This window comes from Erinaceus europaeus, chromosome 4 (genome assembly GCF_950295315.1).
Source record: "Erinaceus europaeus chromosome 4, mEriEur2.1, whole genome shotgun sequence".
In the NCBI taxonomy this organism is placed as follows: Eukaryota; Metazoa; Chordata; class Mammalia; order Eulipotyphla; family Erinaceidae; genus Erinaceus; species Erinaceus europaeus.
In genome coordinates, this window is record NC_080165.1 from 115,777,353 (window position 1) to 115,797,307 (window position 19,955).

General features: G+C 39.4%; 1 protein-coding gene and 1 pseudogene across 5 annotated transcripts in view; one reads left to right on the forward strand and one right to left on the reverse strand.

Annotated features, from left to right (window-relative positions):
* AHI1 (Abelson helper integration site 1) overlaps positions 1-19,955 on the forward strand; it is a 270,191-nt gene that overhangs the window by 173,970 nt on the left and 76,266 nt on the right. For 4 of the 5 annotated variants that reach the window (XM_060190404.1, XM_060190403.1, XM_060190406.1 and 1 more), the window contains one exon: positions 2,948-3,050. In XM_060190404.1, the coding sequence (XP_060046387.1) occupies positions 2,948-3,050 (103 nt within the window). Of the gene's footprint in view, positions 1-2,947; positions 3,051-5,794; positions 6,161-19,955 lie in introns of those variants that run through there. The other variant, XM_016186824.2, reaches the window with a different exon arrangement.
* Positions 12,711-13,790, reverse strand: LOC103110845 (transcription factor A, mitochondrial-like; annotated as a pseudogene).

The window sequence follows — 19,955 nt, forward strand, 5'->3', positions numbered from 1 at the left end:
ACTCCTTCATGTGAGTGACAATTTTTTCTGCTAGAGTATTCTTGGTTAGAAGGGGTTTCCCCTAACCCCCCTTCCAGCACCTGAGTATATCATGCCACCACCTTTTGATCTGTTTCTGCTGAAAAATCTTCTCACAGTCTTAAAGGGGGTTCTTTTTACATAGCAAATGGTTTTTCTTACGGCTGTTAAGATTCTCTAACATTAGCTTTTGACATTTTAATTATGTACATGAGTGTATATTTCTTTCGGCTCATCTATTTGGGTTTCCTGGACCTAGATATCTATTTCCTCCTGACCTGCATGCTTCTGTAGCCATACATTTTATTTTTGTGTGTTATAAACCCCTTTCAGTAGTATATTGATTTTTGCTTACTCCATCACCTTTTGAAGAAATTGAATAAGAAGAAAAACTTACTTGGATTCCCATTTTGTAACCATTCCTAATATTTTTAAGTTTTTGTATTAATGTGATCTTTTATCTGTTGTTGTTTTCATTAACATAAAGGACTGCCTTGAACATTCCTTATAGAGTTGACTAGCTAAAAATGAAAACTTTACATATGTATGAAATAGTCGGTTACCTTCATTTTAAAAGCTATTTTCATTTGTGTAAACCCTTGTGTGGATTCACTTTTTTTGTGTTGCTCAGGTATTGCTCCACTGTCTCTTCCCTTTTTTTTTTTCCCAACAAGAAAAAGACGATTGTATTTATATATTATTCTCTATGCATAGCATATTTTCCCCCACTTTGACTAATTTTACTTTTCCCCATTGTTTTTGAACTATTTGAGTATTATGTTCCCAGTTAAATTTTTTTTTTTTACCAAAGGTTGATTGCCTTTGGATCTATCAACTTACGGTTTTAATGAAATTTAGAATAATTTAAACCGTTCTGCTTTTTTTTTATTACTCTCATATTTTTATTACCCCCCATTTCTGATCTCTTTGGGTCAGGGGCATTAGTCACACATCTATTAGGATGTATAAAGTTGCTCACTGAATTTTTATTTTAATTGTTTTTTTTTCTCCTTTCATTTCGTCTTGGATAGTTTTTGCTTCTATGTCTTCAAAGTACTTAGTAATTATTTCTGCAGTGTCCCAATCCGTCTTGAATCCCATCTAGTATTTTTTTCATCATATTTTAATTTTTTTTCTCTTTTTTTTATTTAAGAAAGGATAAATTAACAAAACCATAGGGTAGGAGGGGTACAGCTCCACACAATTCCCACCACACAATCTCCGTATCCCACTCCCGCCCCTGATAGCTTTCCCACTCTCTATCCCTCTGGGACCATGAACCCAGGGTCATTGTGGGTTGCAGAAGGTGGAAGGTCTGGCTTCTGTAATTGCTTCCCCGCTGAACATGGGTGTTGACTGGTTGGTCCATACTCCCAGTCTGCCTCTCTCTTTCCCTAGTAGGGTGGGTCTCTGGGGAAGCTGAGCTCCAGGACACATTGGTGGGGTCTTCAGTCCAGGGAAGCCTGGCCAGCATCCTGATGACATCTGGAACCTGGTGACTGAAAAGAGAGTTAACATACAAAGCCAAACCAATTGTTGAGCAATTATGGACCCAAAGCTTGGAATAGTGGAGAGGAAGTGTTAGGGGGATACTCACTGCAAACTCTAGTGTACTTCTGCTTTCAGGTATATATTTTGCACTAGTTTATGGATATGTGTGAACATATGCTCTCTCTCTCACAGAACCTGGTGTATATCTAGGTTTTGGGACTTTGTTAGAAAGTGAACCACCTGAGATGAAATTAGAGAATACTATGAAAGGAAAGGTCTCACCCGAGTAATGAAGTTGAAGGGTTGTCATTCCACACATGAAGTCTCTGGACACAGTCTGAAGTGAAGCATATTGAGGTGGCCATCGTTGCGTTCATATTTTAATTTTCATCTTTAAAAATTAAATTTGGAATGGAGCCTGGTGATGGCATGCCCAGTATCACACATGTTACAGTGCACAAGGACCCAGGTTCATACCCCTGGTCCCCACCTAAAGGATGAGAAACTTCACAAGTGGTGAAACAATGCTATAGGTATCTATCTCTCTCTCCCTCCCTCTCTACCAACCCCTTCCCTCTCAACTTCTGTCTGTGTCTCTATCTAAATATAATTAAATGAATGGAATATTTAAAAGGAAAAGTCTTTAATGATTTTTAAATGTATTATTTATATTTCTTTCATGTGTCTGCTTAACTTTCTGAACAATTTGAATGCTCATCAGTATTTCACTGTATATTTAAAAGAATCCCTTTGCACAGATCAAGTTCCTTCCTCGAAGTCTGTGGAGTCTAATCACCTTGGTCTTTCCAGACCCCCAGCTCTTAGTAGGGGAGTCCTCCTGACTCCCATACAAGTTTCATCTCCCTGAGACATAATCTTAAAGCTCTTAACTCAAGGAGAATTCAACATTCAGTACATATAGGAAGCTTTTTCATAGCTACATAAAGTGAAAATTGTAAGTTGATTATTTTTATGACCTGTAAATGATGTTATAAATATCCAAATGGCCTTTTAACAGAAAGGTGGTTCCATGCCTGTCTTATGGAAATAATTTCAGCCATTAAAACATTCCTTTTTTTTTCACTATTCTTTATTACCTGGTACCCATAACCATTTAAATTGGTGTTTTATTTTTTAGTCCAGTACATTGGTTACTTTCAGCAGAAGGTAAATCTGATCCCTGTAGCTTCAACTTGGCTATATGCTAAAGTCAAGAGGATGAATATATTTCATAGTGGCTTCAGTTAGATTGTGTATAGATTAGGAGAAGTTAAAGGTAAGAAGATCAGACACTCAACTAGCCTGTCAAATGATTTTTCTCTGAGATCTTCCCCTCCCTTCCCACAGCTACTTCGTTAGACCAGAGTCTCATCTGCACTGTAGCTGCAGTTTTCTCACTGACTTTTTTTTTCCTGTTTCTCATATTTTTTTCTTTTAGTTCTGAAGTGGGTGCAGAACAGTACCATGAACACAGAGGGCCCATAGTGAATATGCAAGTGGAGAAGAATGAGCAAACCAGTGAAAAAGTCATTCAAATGAAGGTAAGAGGAAAGTGGGCAAAAGTTGTGTCCAGAGTCCATAGAAAAAGATTTAGGAAAGACTTGGTCAACAATACATAACACATGGCATTGAGAAAAGGACAGAAAGAATACCTTTGGGGTTGCAACCAGGAGGCCTTTTGTGGCCTTCAGTCAGATTATTTCTATGAAGAATCCGGGAATTGTAAATCAAATTGTTTACAGCCACAATGGAAAAAGTCACCAGAATATTGAGTGCTTCTTCTAGAAGCAAGACTTAAAAGGGGGAAGAAAGGGGACCAGGCAGTGGGTTAAGCGCACATAGTGCAAAGCGCAAGGACTGGTGTAAGGATCTCCATTAGAGCCCCTGGCTCCCCACCTGCAGGGGTGAGGTAACTTCACAAGTGGTGAAGCAGGTCTGCAGGTGTCTATCTTTCTTTCCCCCTCTCTGTCTTCCCCTCCTCTCTTGATTTCTCTCTGTCCTATCCAACAACAACGATAGCAATAACAACCACAATAATAATAACAAGGATAAATAATAAGGGCAACAAAAAGGGGAGAAAAAAAAATAGCCTCCAGGAGCAGTGGATTTGTAGTGCAGGCACCAAGCCACAGCAAATAACCCTGGAGGAAAAGAAAAAAAAAAAGGCGGGGAGAAAGTTGGGCAATAATTAGTGGAAAATACAGGATAAAGAAAACTTATGTAGAGAGGAGAGTGACAAGAGTATTTACCAAGTGAAAGGAGAGAGAGTTCCTTGAGTAGAGTGATTCAGGATACAAAATCAAGGGTAAGGGGGCGCCCTGGGTTAAGTATATATAGTATGAAGCACAGGGATCCAGGTTTGAGCCTCCACTCCCCACCTGCATAGGGAATGCTTCAGAAGAGGTAAAGCAGGTCTGCAGGTGTCTCTCTTTCTCTCTCTTTCTCTGTCTCCTCCACCCTCTCAATTTTTTTATGTCCTACCCAATGAAATGAGGAGAAAAGGCCACCAGGAGCAATAGATTCATAGTATCAGCACTGAGCCCCAGTGATAACCCTGGAGGCAGAAAAAAAAGATTCAAAATAAGGGGGGGAGATCCCTACTTGCGTTAAGAAAGATACAGTATTAGAATCTGAAATGGTAAAGAAATAGGAGGACAGGGGAGTTGGGCGGTAGCGCATTGGGTTAAGCGCAGATGGCACAAGCCCCCGGCTCCCCACCTGCAGGGGAGTTGCTTCACAGGCGGTGAAGCAGGTCTGCAGGTGTCTGTCTTTCTCCCCCCCTCTGTCTTTCCCTCCTCTCTCCATTTCTCTCTGTCCTGCCCAACAATGACAACAATAATAACTACAACAATAAAAAACAAGAGCAACAAAAAGGAACACATTTAAAAAAATAAAAGAAGGAGAACAATTTTTCTTTCCCACAAAATGAGGCAAGTTTGAAAAAAATGTTTTAATGGTGATGTTTTCTTCTGGAAAATGTAGTGTAGGAAATATAGGAAAGGCCTATTTTCTCTATTTTGTAGAAGTAGCGTTTGTCTAAAGTGAGATTTTAACACCCACAATATATCCAAATTTGTGAAATTGTCAATTTGTGAGAAGTAGGTTCAAAATTCACCTTTTTTAATATTTTTATTACAAAACAATAAATAAAGTCTAATTGTACAGAAAGGACATAGTACATGTTAACTATATACTCATAAATTAATAAATCCTTTTCTGTGTATGTGTGTTAAAATTATTGATTTTTCCACTTGGTGGGGGGCCGTTGATGGTTTAAAATACAGTTGTTAGCAAGTAGGCCCAACATTTCCCCACAGTAGGTGTCCGCAAGACACTCCTTTCCCCAGCTTACGCCCTTTTCCACCATCGTACATCAGAAACCCAGATCCCTTCCATCTCATAGCTTTCCTCCTTCCCCAGAGTCATCAAAGGAATCTTGAGAAAAAAAGAACAGAATTGGAGGTATCATACTCCCAGATCTAGAACATATTGTAGGTCCATTGTAATCAAAACCGCCTGCAAAATAGACACACTAACCTATGGAATAGAATTGAGAGCCCAGAAATAAGCCCCACACTTATGGATATCTAATTCTTGATAAGGGGGCCCAAACTCTTAAATGAAGTAAGGAGAGTCTCTTTAACAAATTGTGGTGGGAAAATTGTGTAAAAACATGCAGAAGAATGAAACTGAAGAACTGTATTTCACAACACACAATAAATAGTAAACTCCAAGTCAAGTAAACTCCAAGTGGATAAAGAACTTAGATGTTAGACCGAAACTATCAAATACTTAGAAGAAATATTGGTAGAACTCTTTTCTATCTAACTTTTATAGATATCTGCAGTGACACAAGTCCCATTGCAAAGAAGACAAAAACAAAAGTAAACCAGTAAGACTACATCAAATTGAAAAGTTTCTGTACATCAAAATAAACCATCATCCTTTCAGAATGGGAGAAGATCATTACATGCCATACATCAGACAAGAGGCTAATAACCAAATATATAAAGATCTTACAAAATTCAGCAATATAAAAAACAAATGATCTCATCCAAAAATGGAGAAGGATCTGAACAAAATATTCACCAAAGCAGAGATCCAAAAGGTCAACATATATATATAACTAATATGGCCACAGACCCTTTGGAATATAACTAAAATATGCTTACTAGCTATCTACAAAATGGAGGATCCCCCCAACTCTTCATCTGCATTATTCCAGCCTTTAAGTTCATGATCAGTCAACAACTTGTTTGGCTTTATATGTTAACTCTCTTTTCAGCCACCAGGTTCCAGATGTTAACATGATGCCAACCAAACATCCTTGGACAAACAACCCCACCGATGTGTGCTGGAGCTCCGATTCCCCAGAACCCCGCCCCAGTAGGGAAAGAGAGAGACAGGCTGGGAGTATAGATCAACCTGTCAAAGCCCATGTTCAGCGGGAAGCAATTACAGAAGCCAGACCTTCCACCTTCTGCATCCACGATGACCTTGGGTCCATACTCCCAGAGGATTAAAGAATAAGAAAGCTATCATGGGAGGGGATGGGAGACAGAGTTCTGGTGGTGGGAATTGTGTGGAGTTGTACCCCTCTTATCCTATGGTTTTGTCTGTGTTTCCTTTTTATAAATAAAATAAATTTTTAAAAAAATGCTCCAAGTCACTGATTGTCAGAAAAATGCAAATGAGGACAACAATGAGATACCACTTTAACTCCTGTGAGAATGTCACACATCAGAAATGATAGCAACAACAACAAAAAAAAATGATAGCAACAAATGCTGGAGAGGTTGTGGGGACAAAAGAACCCTTCTGCACTGTTGATGGAAATGTCAATTGCTTCAATCCCTGCGGGGAGTAGTCTGGAGAACTCTGTGAAACCTAGAAATGATCTACCTTAAAACCCTGCAATTCCTCTCCTGGGGGTATAGCCTAAAGAATCAAATACACCCTTCTAAAAAGATCTGTGTATACCTATGTTCACAGCAGCACAATCTGTAATAGCCAAAACCTGGAAGCAATCCAGGTGTCCAACAACAGATGAGTGGCTAAGAAAGTTGTGGAATATATAAACAATGGAATCCTATACAGCTATTAAGATAAAGTCACTTGTATCTGATCTGGGATGGAACTTGAAGGAATCATGTTAAGTGAGGTAAGCCAAAAAGGGAAGGATGAATATGGAATGATCTCACTCATGGACAGAAGTAGCAAGTAATTACAGAAAGGGGAAACACAAAATAGAACTTGGGCTGGCTTTGGTGTACCAAAGTAAAGGACTCATGGAATAAGGGAGTGAGGGGGCCTTCAGTTCTTGGTGCATGATGGTGGAGGAATACCTAGGCTGGGAATGAGTGTTTTACAAAAAAGGAAACAAATTTTACATATATACCAACAACTGTATTTACTGTAAACCATTACTACCCCAATAAAAATAAATAAAAGATACTGGAAGAAAAATAAATTATGTAGGTCAAGGAGAAAAAATACACCTTAATGAAAATCTAAAAACGATATCCGAGGTTGAGGAAATTTTTTCACAGTATATTAATCTTTTGTAACAGATAGAGGATTAATGCCCATAAAGTATAAAAAAAGCATATATATATATATATATATCAAGAAGTAAAATTATACCAGTAGAAACTGTGCGTGTGTGTGTTTATATATACATACACTTGTATAACAGATTTAGGTTATGATCATAACTCTAAATAAATTTTAATTATTTGTGTATGAGGGGCCAGCCGGTGGCACACCTGGTAGAGCACACCTATCACAAAGTACAAAGATTCATGTTCAAGCCCCCAGGCTCCACCTGCAGAGGGGAAGCTTCACAAGCAGTGAAGCAAAGCTGTAGGTGTGTCTCCTCTATCACCCTATTCCCTCTTGATTTCTCTGTTGCTCTCCAATAAATAAATAAATGGATAAAGCACTGGACTATTAGATATATATATATTGGAGCCAGGTGGTGACACACCTGGTTGAGTGCACATGTTACAATGCACAAGGACTGGAGTTCGAACCCCCAGTCCCTACCTGCAGAGGGAAAGCTTTCTGAGTGGTGGAGCAGGGCTGCAGGTTTCTCTCTGTCTCTCTCCCTCTCTATCATCCCCTTCCCTTTTGATTTCTGGCTGTCTCTATCCAATAAATAAAGATAATTAGAAAATTAAATATATATTTATTAAAAAGTATTTGCAAACAAGAGACCATAAAATGTTCATAATATTCCCCCAGTGTTAACCCTGGTATCTGACCTCATGCCAAATCTTCAGGTAAAATCTTCATGCTAAAACTCAAGTTCTTGTTGGGTAAAACCCAGTGTTTTTATGAACCATATTTTCTACACATAACATGCACACAAACATTAACCTAGTTTCATATTCATTTTGAATTCTCACTACACAGTATTTCCTTTCCCTTTTCATACGACTTAACTTTTTTATACTCCCTCCTTTTGTTGGTCTCACCCTCTGCTAGCCTAAGGTGATAAATATTCTATGGGAGAAAGTTTGAGTTTGGGTTCATTTTGTGTCTTTAGGAGCTGTCTCTTCCCTCTTTAAGCAAGTGTCTAATGTCTTGGCTTCCTTATACTGAACTGTCAGCTTTCACCACACTGATCTGCCACTCCTGCATTTTGTTGTTGTCAGACATAGCTCTCCTTTGTCAGAACTATGCATTCTTCTTTGCTTTTTATTCAGTCTCTTCTTTTCCCTTTCATAGTCAGTCTCTTTCATTTTCTACCCAGTGTTTTCTCTCAGTCTGACTTATTCCACTTAAAGATGTTATCTTGATGGCCTACTTCAGCTGTTTCTAGTTAAATTTCTCTTTGTCCTCTCTGGAGCATCCTCATGGCTCCCCTTCTCACAGTGTAGGCTCCACCTGATTATATAACGTCTCATATCCTCTGAATGTGCAGGATCCACTCACTCATTTCCTGCTGTTCTTCCCCTTTCTTTTTCTTCTTTGTCCCATGATCCTTTGCAATACACTCTTCTAAATGTTTTTCCTTGTTATTCCTTTATGACCCTTTCTCCACTGTTCCTTGCTGATATTTGTAGGTGTGTCTGTGTGTGTTGAACCTAGTTTCACATTGAGCTTATCCTACTCTTTTCCTTTTTTTTATTGGACTCAGTTCTGAATAACTTTTATGCACACAGGGACAGAAATGAAACTTTGTTTTTGCTCCTGGCAATATTACATATCTTTTTTTAACTTTAAATCCATTTATAGTATTTTTTTTCACCAGAACACTGTTCAGTTCTGGCTTATGGTGGTGCGGGGTATTGTATAGTAATATTTTAATTCAGAAATTTAAATGTACATTCAGAGTAAACTTTTTTAAAAAGCAAGGCATTTCCAAGAAAGGAATTAGTCAAAAGCAAATGCTAAATTACATGATTATAATTGGTTGAATTTAAACATAATTTCCCTTACAAGCAGAAAGTAAAATACTCATACTAGCATCTCTCCTTTCATTATCCTAATGGTAACACTCCCTAGGACTGACTGCTGAGAAAAACACAAGCATGACTTTGTTTCATTGCTTCGGTATCTTTACTCAGATTTAGGCAAGTCTAGAAACTAAGGCTTTTATGAGTGACCACAGATTACTGATAGAACTTCTTACTCTTTCTAATAGAAAAATTGTGCATATTAAACTGGATGGCATTTGGTGTATAGTATTCCAGAAGCTTCTTAAGGCATAAAATCAGATCATTCTAATATTGAAATACAAACAATGACTTTCTTTGGAGGGGATGGGGTGGGAAATGACAATATTGTAAAACGGTTTGGTTCTAATTTTTCTTCCTATATTTGATTTAGGTACTGAAGAACTTACCTGACTTTCCCCAAAAGTCTTGGAAAATATGCTTTAAATATGTTTTGTACAATACAGCATATAGTAAGTTAAATCTAAGAACTCTGAAGTAAATATGTTTTCTTGTTACATTTGTCCTGCAGTTGTTTATATAACTCATCTTTCTGCCTTATCCATTCTATATGTAATAATCATGGCAAACACTAATTTTCATATGCTCCCTAAGTTCTTTTAAAGAACAGAACACAGTAAGGAAATGGTCTTTCTGTGATCATTCCCTCCATTTTCCTAAGCACGGCACATAATCAGTACCTATCTAGGTTCTACCAGGGATTATTGTTTAACTCTTTCTTGGAAACCTAACTGATAAAGGTTGTGGCAGACATGAGTACAAATCTTATTCCCCAACCCTTCATCCCAACTACTCTAGCCTCAGACCAATATTGTCTATTTTACTAAGGGCAGGCTATCCCGTATTCATAACTATAGGAGAAAACCAGTTACTGGTCTTTCTCTTCAGTCACATTTGTCAAGTTCAATAGTATCTGATAATTATGCCATCTTCTCATCACTTTCTGCCTATTTCTAATTCACAAATAAGAAAATATATATATATATATATATATATATATATATATATATATATATCACTTTATGGGATCTACAATTCCTAAGTATTTTTGCATAAGTTATATATACATTTTGATCTGTCCTGTTTCTGTGAAGTCATACAAAATTAACATTTTATATTCTATAACAAGGTTTTTTTTTTTTTAAACCAGAGCACAGCTCAGCTCTAGTGGTACAGGGGGGGGCGGGTTTTGAAGCTGAGACTTTGGAACCTCAGTCATGAAAATCTCTGCATAACCATTATGTTATCTACCCCCATACTAAAATTTATTTTGCTCACAAAAGTAGTGTGGATTTTGAATATCTTTGCTTGACTTTTTAATGGGATACACAAATGCTGAAAGACATTAAAGCTTTATGTTGTGAGCTAACTAAAAAGCTCTTAAGGATCATTTCACCAACCAATAGCAAGAAAAATCCCATTCCACACTATATGAATTTTTTAATTAGACTACAATATAATCTGAAATGAAAGATCATTTTAATTGATTTAATAATGATCAGCAAGACTGTAGGATAAGAGGGTTATAATTCTACACAGTTCCCACCACCAGAGTTCCACATCCCATCCCCCTCCATTCTTTATCCTTCCAGGAACATGAACCCAGGATCATTATTGGGTGCAGAAGGTGGAAGGTCTGGCTTCTGTAATTGCTTCCATGCTGGACACGGGCATGGGAAGGTCAATCCATTCTCCCAGCCTGTTTCTATGAAAGATCATTTTTCTTGCTAATACTGTGAAGCAACCTTTTGCAGATCTTACCTCTTAATGATAGTAGTGATGAACATTCTAAAACAAGAATTTCTGAAACTTATTCTAGCATATTAATGCATTAGAACACTAGGCACACTGTAATATAGACAATGAGTTGGAAATATTTTTCTGTATAGGGTCAGATAGTTTATATTTTGCTGATTACAAAAATCTCTATTTAAATATGTCTGTGTCCCCAAACATCCTGTTCATTAGTGGGCTGGTCTTGGCCCATGGAGCACAACTGGCTGTCCCTTATATAATTTTTTGTATGCAAAATGTTTAAGAATTACAGGTTCCAAGTCTAGAAACTTTTGTAGGCTTTGGCTTTTAGATCTCTTGTTTTAAAAATTAAGCAAGTAGTCTACTTTCTAGATAAATATACTCACATGTAAAAGAATTTAAAATACAAATTCCCACTTCAAGGAAAAAATTTAAAAAATGAGTGTTTCACTTTAAAAGATAGTCTGGAAACATTTAAAATTTTTATTCATGCTGTTTAAGGTAATATGTATAGATATCACATAATTAAAATGTTTAAGGAAAAAAATGAATAAAAGGTTTATAAATCTCTTATAAAAAACTGTAACTGGGAATCAGGCAGTAGCACAACGGGTTAAGTGCAGGTGGCACAAAGCGCAAGGACCAGTGTAAGGATCCTGGTTTGAGCCCCTGACTCCCCACCTGCAGGGGAGTCACTTCACAGGCAGTGAAACAGGTATGCATGTGTCTGTCTTTCTCTCCCCCTCTGTCTTCTTCTCCTCTCTCCATTTCTCTCTGTCCTATCCAACAATGACAGCATCAGTAACAACAATAACCATAACAATAAAAAGGGGGCAACAAAAGGGGAAAAATAAATAAATAAACTGCAACTGAAACAAGCAATTACTTACATGTCCAATTATCAACTATGAGTAAGGAATGATACCTAGGAAACTTAAATTTACCTAGGAAAATGTTGGGAACTCAAAATAAATGCATATTTCCATCACAGAACACGGACTTCTGCAATTTGGTGTATTTCTGAATGGGAAAAGAAACTTCACAGTCTGGTTTACCTTTACTAAAGGTAAAATGATACACTGATAAGCAATGCAGGTCATTATCTAGACCCTCAGTAGCTCCTAAATACAAAGTTCCACAGAAAGCTTTTATCTGCTTGAGTTTTCCTGAGCATGACACTAGTAGAAAATTTATTCAACTCTCAGAAGACCATGGGTTAAAGAAAAAGTAATTAAATACAAATGTTTATCAACTTTATCCTTTCTAACTTTACAATAGCTTCAGGTGGTGAGACCTGATTCATTTCTTGTGTCTTACCCATTATAAACATGACTCAGTCTTCTGTTTTTTTTTAATATTTATTCCCTTTTGTTGCCCTTGTTTTTTTATTATTGTAGTTATTGTTATTGTTCTTGATGTCGTCATTGTTGAATAGGACAGAGAGAAATGGAGAGAGGGAGTGAAGATAGAGAGGGGGAAAGATAGACACTTGCAGACCTGCTTCACCGCTTGTGAAGCGACCCCCCTGTAGGTGGGGAGCCAGGCTCAAACCAGGATCCTTAGGCTGGTCCTTGCGCTTCAAGCCATGTGCATCAGTCTTCTGGGGTTTGTTTGTTTGTTTGTTTTGTTTTGCCTCCAGGGTTATTGCTGGGGCTCCGTGCCTGTACCATGAATCACTGCTCCTGGAGGCCATTTTTTCCCCCTTTTGTTGCCCTTGTTGTTGTAGCCTTGTTGTGGTTATTATTGTTGTTTTCTTTTGTTGTTGGATAGGACAGAGAAAAATGGAGAGAGGAGGGGAAGACAGAGAGGGGGAGAGAAAGACACCTGCAGACCTGCTTGACACCTGCAGACCTGCTTCACCGCCTGTGAAGCAACTCCCCTGCAGGTGGGGAGCTGGGTGCTCGAACCAGGATCTTACACTGGTCCTTGGCTTTGCGCCTGTGCGCTTAACCCGCTGCGCTACCGCCCGACTCCCAGTCTTCTCTTTTAATGATCCTCAGAGTCATCGTTTCTTGAGGACTTTGTTCTGCGACGTAGGTGATACTTTCGCCCAGCTTTGATTATTTGTTTTTCCCAGACTTTCATTTCATTATAATAACAAATTTAATCATCTTCAGCAAGTTGAATATATACTTGCTTTTAAGAACTAGAAATATTTTTCCAGCTTTCATTTACAAATTTTAGCCTTCCCTGTGCTAAGTCCTTAAGTTTCTTGGAATCTTTCAGATATAAAGAAGTTATAAACTGTGCGAGGTCTTTCTGGTTTCCCAAGCATTGTCAATTCTCTCTTTTTGAATAATGCCTTCTTTTTTTTTAAGTTATTTATTTATTTATTTATTTTCCTTTTTGTTGCCCTTGTTGTATAACATTGTTGTGGTTATTAATGTCGTTGTTGGATAGGACAGAGAGAAATGGAGAGAGGAGGGGAAGACAGAGAGGAGGAGAGAAAGACAGACACCTGCAGACCTGCTTCACCGCTTGTGAAGCGACTCCCCTGCCGATGGGGAGCTCGGGGCTCGAACTGGGATCCTTACACAGGTCCTGGCGATTTGCGCCACGTGCGCTTAACCCGCTGCGCCACCGCCCGACTCCCTAATGCCTTCTTTTTAAAAATGTTTTTGCAAGACTTCTTTTTCCAAAGACTCGATTTGACTTGGTGTTAGCTGTTACTGAATTCTGTTGAACTCTTCTTTGTATACCTCCCAGTCTGCCTTGTAAGCATCTTAATATACTTTTTTTTTTCTTCATTAGGAAGTACCCTCCATTGTTGGGCAGTTTGTTTAATTAGTACTGAAAATTTCACATCTGGGTTCTGAGCTTTAACTATCGGTAGTTTTTCATCAGAAAGGTGAATGTAGAAAGTCATCAGCTTCTTTAAGTAAAGTCAAGACAGATAGATGAAAGCCATCTTGGCCGAATGGCAAAACTGAAGGGAAGGCACAGTGGGTTTACACAGCTGGCCCCGAGGTCCCCTCAGGACTTGCCCAGGGAGCTCTCAGCACGCCCCACACGCCTAGAGCAGGGCCATGGTGCCCGCGGGACAAGCCCTCCAGCAGATGACGTCATTCTATACCTTTTACTACCATATCTGTACTATGTTATACTCCCATCTGCTTTCATGTGTAAGGTGTATTTGGGGCTTTTATTTGTGGTAGTACTAGCTAATATATCATAACTCTGTTCAGCTAAAAATTGAAGAACACAGACTAGCAAAAGAGTTTATCCTTACAAATAGATGCTTTTTAGTTAGCTATTTTTAAATATTTTGTAGGACAGAGAGAACTTGAGGGGGCTCAGCCACTTAAGGGCCCTTTTATTCCCGAGCTCCATCACTTAAGAGGTAGGGCTCAGTCACTTAAAGGCTCCTTTACTTCAGAGTTCCATCACTTAAGGCAGGGCTCAGCCACTTAAGGACCCTTTTACTCCCCAGCTCCATCACTTAAGGCAGGGCTTAGCCACTTAAGGGCCCCTTTACTCCAGAGCTCCATCACTTAAGGCAGGGCTCAGCCACTTATGGGCCCTTTCACTCCCCAGCTCCATCACTTAAGGCAGGGCTCAGTCACTTAAGGGATCCTTTACTCAGAGCTCCATCACTTAAAGCAGGGCTCAGTCACTTAAGGGCTCCTTTACTTCAGAGCTCCATCACTTAAAGCAGGGCTCAGCCACTTAATGGCCACTTTACTCCTGAGCTCCACCACTTAAGGAGGGGCTCAGTCACTTAAGGGCTCCTTTACATCACTTCAGGCAAGGCTCAGCCACTGAAGGGCTCCCTCCTTTACTTCAGAGCTCCATCACTTAAGGCAGGGCTCTGCCACTTAAGGGCTCCTTTACTTTAGAGCTCCATCACTTAAGGCAAGGCTCAGTCACTTAAGACCTCTATTACTTTTTTTTTTTTCTTTTTTCTTTTTTTTTAATCTTTTTTTTTTAATATTTATTTTATTTATTTATTCCCTTTTGTTGCCCTTGTTGTTTCATTGTTGTAGTCATTGTTAGATAGGACAGAGAGAAATGGAGAGAGGAGGGGAAGACAGAGAGGAGGAGAGAAAGACAGACACCTGCAGACCTGCTTCACCGCCTGTGAAGCGACTCCCCTACAGGTGGGGAGCCGGGGTTCGAACCGGGATCCTCATGCCGGTCCTTGTGCTTTGCGCCACCTGCGCTTAACCCGCTGCGCTACAGCCCGACTCCCAAGACCTCTATTACTTAAGGAAGACCTCAATCACTTAAGAGCTTAAGGAAGGGCTCAGTCACTTAATAGCTTCCTTACTTAAGAGCTCCATCACTTAAGGAAAGGCTCAGTCACTGAAGAGCTTATTTACTTAAGAGCCCCATCTTGTAAGGATGAGCTCAGTCACTTAAGAGTTCTATCACTAAAAGAAGGGTTCAGTCACTTAAGGGATCCATCAGGGCGGAGCCAAGATTGCAACTTGGTAGCAGTAGCTGTCCTGAGCTCCCAAAAGAAGCATCTTGCAACCTGGGATTCTCTGGATAGAGTATGATACTGGCAGTCAGTGGGAGGGTGTACAAGGGTTGGTCAGAGTTCTTCTTCTTCTACTAGTGTTTGCCCTTCATCCGTAGCCAGTCAACAGCGTCAGGTTGAGCCTGATGTAAAGTTTTGAGACCTCCTTTGAATCTGGAGAGGTGGCAGTCATTGACTATGTGGGTCATAGTCTGTCTGGAGCCGCAGGGACAGTTTGGGTCGTCTCTGGCTCCCCAGCGATGGAACATAGCGGCGCACTGGCAATGGCCTGTTCGATAGCGATTGAGGAGGGCCCAATCATAACGTGCTAGGTCAAAGCCGGGTTGACGCTTGCAGGGGTCTGTGATGAGGTGTTTGTTCTTTACCTCAGCTGACTGCCAACTCTGTTTCCAAGAGTATGGAACAGAGAAGTTCAGTGTAGGCATAGGGGACCAGATTGGGTGACGGAGACGTCAAGCGTTGGACAGGGTGGGTGAAGATATCCGCGTATATTGGCAGGTCCGGTCGAGCGTAGACGTGGGAAATGAACTTAGATGATGCCGCATCCTGACGAATATGTGGCGGGGTGGTGTTGCTAAGAACTGGCAGCCATGGAACCGGGGTGGAACGGATGGTTCCAGAAATTATCCTCATGGAGGAATATAATTTGGAATCGACCAAGTGGACATGGGGGCTACGGAACCATACTGGGGCACAGTATTCTGCAGTGGAATAGCATAATGCCAGAGATGATGATCGTAGTGTGGAAGCGCTCGCGCCCCATGAGAAGCTGGCCAGTCTTGCAATGATGTTATTCCTCGCGCTCACCTTTGCTGCAGTTTTTATGAGATGTTTGTGAAGTGACAGAGTGTGATCGAGAGTAACGCCAAGATAGACTGGCTGGGCTTCATGCCGATTCTCGTATCACCAAGCTGCACATTAAGCTCATGAGAGGCCGAGGCATGGTGTAGATGGAAAACAGATGATACCGTTTTTGCAGTGCTAGGGATTAGTCGCCATTTTTTACAGTAACCAGATATGGTCAGAGTGATACCAGAGAGCAGTCCTATGACCCACTCTTGGGCTGGCAAATGGAGGCCAGGACAAAGAATGGACAATCTTTGGCTTGGATATTTCTGAACTCACCCCTCCCCCTCCACCCCAGAACCAGCCCCCAGGGGCTGTAAGCTGCTCCTAGAATGCTTCCCACTGAGCTATTTTCTTTACCAAGATTCTTGGCTCATTTAAGGTGTCATTCCAAGCCTTTTTGTTTCCTTTTTTTTTTTTTTTTTTTTTAGGTGGCTGGAGCCCTATTTCAGTGACAAAATACCTGACCAATCAGAGTCTCAGCGCTGCCTGGGAAAGACTACCTGGAGGCTTTTTTGTTTTTTGTTTTTTGGATATTTCTTACAATTGGCTGTCTTTGCTTAGGCTGACTATAGCCAGTCCAGAATGGTCCAAGCAGCAGACTGACTCTTAGGGTGTTTTACTCTATTTATTTTATTATTACTGTTGTTATGTATGTGTGTCCCTTTTCCCTCCTCCTTCAGGTTAACCAAAATTAACTTGTTATTTTTTCCATTGATACATGACCGGGTGTCCTATCCATTTTGAGAGGAACTTGTTTTTCTCTCCCTCTTCCCTCCAATCTTCTTTTTCCCTCCTCCTAGCTAATTCAAAAAAGAAAAAAAAATTAAAAACTCTTTCCTTCCACTGTTCTTTTTTTTTTCCTTTTCTTCCTTCTTACTTCTTTTGCTTTCTGAATTCACTGATACTCGTTTGAGAATTATTTGGGGGAAGAAATATGACTTGGAATGGGCTCTCTGTGTGTGCGTCTGTGTGTTTCTCTTTTCTACTTCCCTTTCTCCTCTTGCTACCCCTAGAATTTATAGTGGACAGTAGATTTCCATAATTGTCTATTCTTGCTTTCCCTTTTCTCCTTTATATTTCTTTTTCTTTTAGTTTTTGTTGCTATTTTTTCTTGGACTGAGGTATTTTTTGGCTAACTGGTATTGGTTGAATTCTTGCTTCAGTTGCTGTTGTTGTAATTTCTGAGGTTGGTGACTGCATTTGTGAAAGGTCTTCAGTATAGCATGGCTTGCACTCAAAACACAACAACTGAAGAATGACAGAACAGAAAAATAAAAACCACATCATAAAAAAAAGGTTAAATCAAGAGTAAATAAAACTGCTACCACAATGAATCAGGACAGGAGCCCAGAAGAAACTCCAAATCAGTCAGAAGTTACCATAGATAAGAAAAGTATGCAAGCAATAATAAACCTAATAATCACAGGAATGAAGACAACTATGGAGGAAAGGGCTATCAGAATTAGGGAAACAGCAGATGAGACCCTCAAAGAAAATACTAGCTACCTCAAGGTAATTAGAGAACTGAAAGCTGAAATAGCTGAACTAAAAGGCCAGTTAGCAGAAAAAGTTAATACTATAACTGAACTGAAGAAAAAAGCTGAGGGAATGGTAAGCAGGTTAACAGGAGCAGAAAACAGAATTAGCTAGACAGAGGATGAGCTAGAGGAAACTAAGAAAGAGTTAAAAGAGCTCAAAAAGAGATTGACACTGAAAACAACAACAGAGACATTTGGGATGATCTCAAGAGAAATAACATTCATAATTGGCCTACCAGAGAAAGAAGAAGAGGAAGGGGAAGTAAACATTCAAGAGGAAATAATAAAAGTTAATAGAAAATAATAGAAAAGTTCCCAGCCCTAAATAACAGAAAGGACAGACAGAATCAGCCCAGACAGAATCAGCCCAGACCTGAAGACACCAAGACACATCATAGTAACAATGAGAAGAAGTAAAGATAAAGAAAGGATCCTAAAGACTACAAGAGAAAAACAAAAAGTCACATACAGGGGAAAACCCATAAGACTATCAGCAGACTTCTCCACTCAAATTCTAAAAGCCAATGATATCTATCGAGTCCTGAATGAAAAAGGGTTTCAACCAAGGGTAATATATACTGCTAGACTTTCATTCAAACTAGATGGAGGGATCAAAACCTTCTCAGACAGACAACACTGAAAGGAGGCAACCATCACCAAGCCTGCCCTGAAAGAAGTTTGAAAAGACCTCTTATAAACAAGAACATCACCATAGTACTTGCCATATATCAGAATAAGTGAAAAATGTTGAATAATGGCACTACAATACATTAAATCCACAATATCAGTAAATGTCAATGTCTTAAACTCACCCATGAAAAGGCACATAGTGGGAGGATGGATCAGAAAACACTTCCCAACAATATGCTGCGTGCAAGAATCCCACCTGACCCAACAAGACAAACACAGACTTAAAGGGAAGGGATGGAAAACAATCACACAGGCTAATGGACAAAAAAGGGCAGGAACAGCCATTTTCATCTCTGACACCATGGACTTTAAATTAAATAAAGTAAAAAAAGATAGGCAAGGCCATTACATAATGATTAGAGGATCAATCAACCAAGAAGATTTAACAATTATTAACATCTATGCCCCCCATGTGGGACCATCTAAATACATCAAACACCTACTGAAAGAACTACAAAAAATACATCAATAATAATACAATAATAGTGGAATACTTCAACACCCCACTCTCACACAATCTCAAGAGGATTGAAATCATCCCAAGTATCTTCTCAGACCACAGAGAGGTAAAGCTAACATTCAACAACAAACAGAAAATTGCTAAAAGTCACAAAATTCAACATGTGTGCTTAACCTGCTGCGCTACCTCCTGACTCCCCACACACTGGTTTTTAATAATTTGAAAAAGTGTAATAAAGTGTAATAAAAGTGTTCTATTTGTTAAAGCAGAACAGACACAGGCAGTCATAGACTAAATGCAAGAATTTTATATATTAAATGTTCTATATCCTTCAAGGCACTACCACCTGAGGCATCATCCATGCTACTTTATTTTCCCAGATAATGAAGAATTTGAGGGCGGGGTAGTGGCATACCTGGTTGAGCACACACATTACAGTGTGCCAGTAACAGGGTTTGATCCCCCAGTCACTGTCTGCAGGAGGGAAGCTTCACAAGCAGTGAAGGAGCACTTCAGATATCTCTTTCTCTCCCTGTATATCTCCCTCTTTCTCACAATTTCTGTCTCTATCTTAAAATAAATGAGAATGGAGAATTTTATGAATTCTGATTACCTTCTGTCTTTTTTCTTTTGGATAGAGACAGAGAACTTTAAAGGGAAACATGAATTAGAGAAGGAAAGTGAAGGACTGGGTGGCTGTACACCTGATTGAGTACATGTTACAATGTGTAAGGTCCCAGATTCTCACTTGCAGGGGGAAAGCTTTGCAAGTGTTGAAGCAGGGCTGCAAATGTATGTCTGTCTCTCCCTCTCTGTCTCTCCCTTTCCTCTTGATTTATGGCTATCTCTATCCAACAAATAAACAAATAAAATATTATTTTTTAAAGAGGGAAAATGAAAGACATACCTACAGCACTGCTTCACCACTTACAGAGCATCCTCCCTCCTTCCAGGTGAGGATGAGGCTTGAACCCCAATCGTTTCACATAGTAATATGTGAGTTCTACCAGGTGCATCACCAACGAGCCCATTTTCAGAAGTTACCTAGGTTTAAGAGTACTTAATGTCTGTCTTTAGTTCCTGTATTTGGGATGTTGTTTTGAATTTTTTTTGTTATTCTTACTATCTTGCCCATACTGAGCAGGTCCTAAGCAACTGCTGATTATACTTAAAGATGATAACAGTTAATTCAAGAAGCTAGGTAATGAGCACTT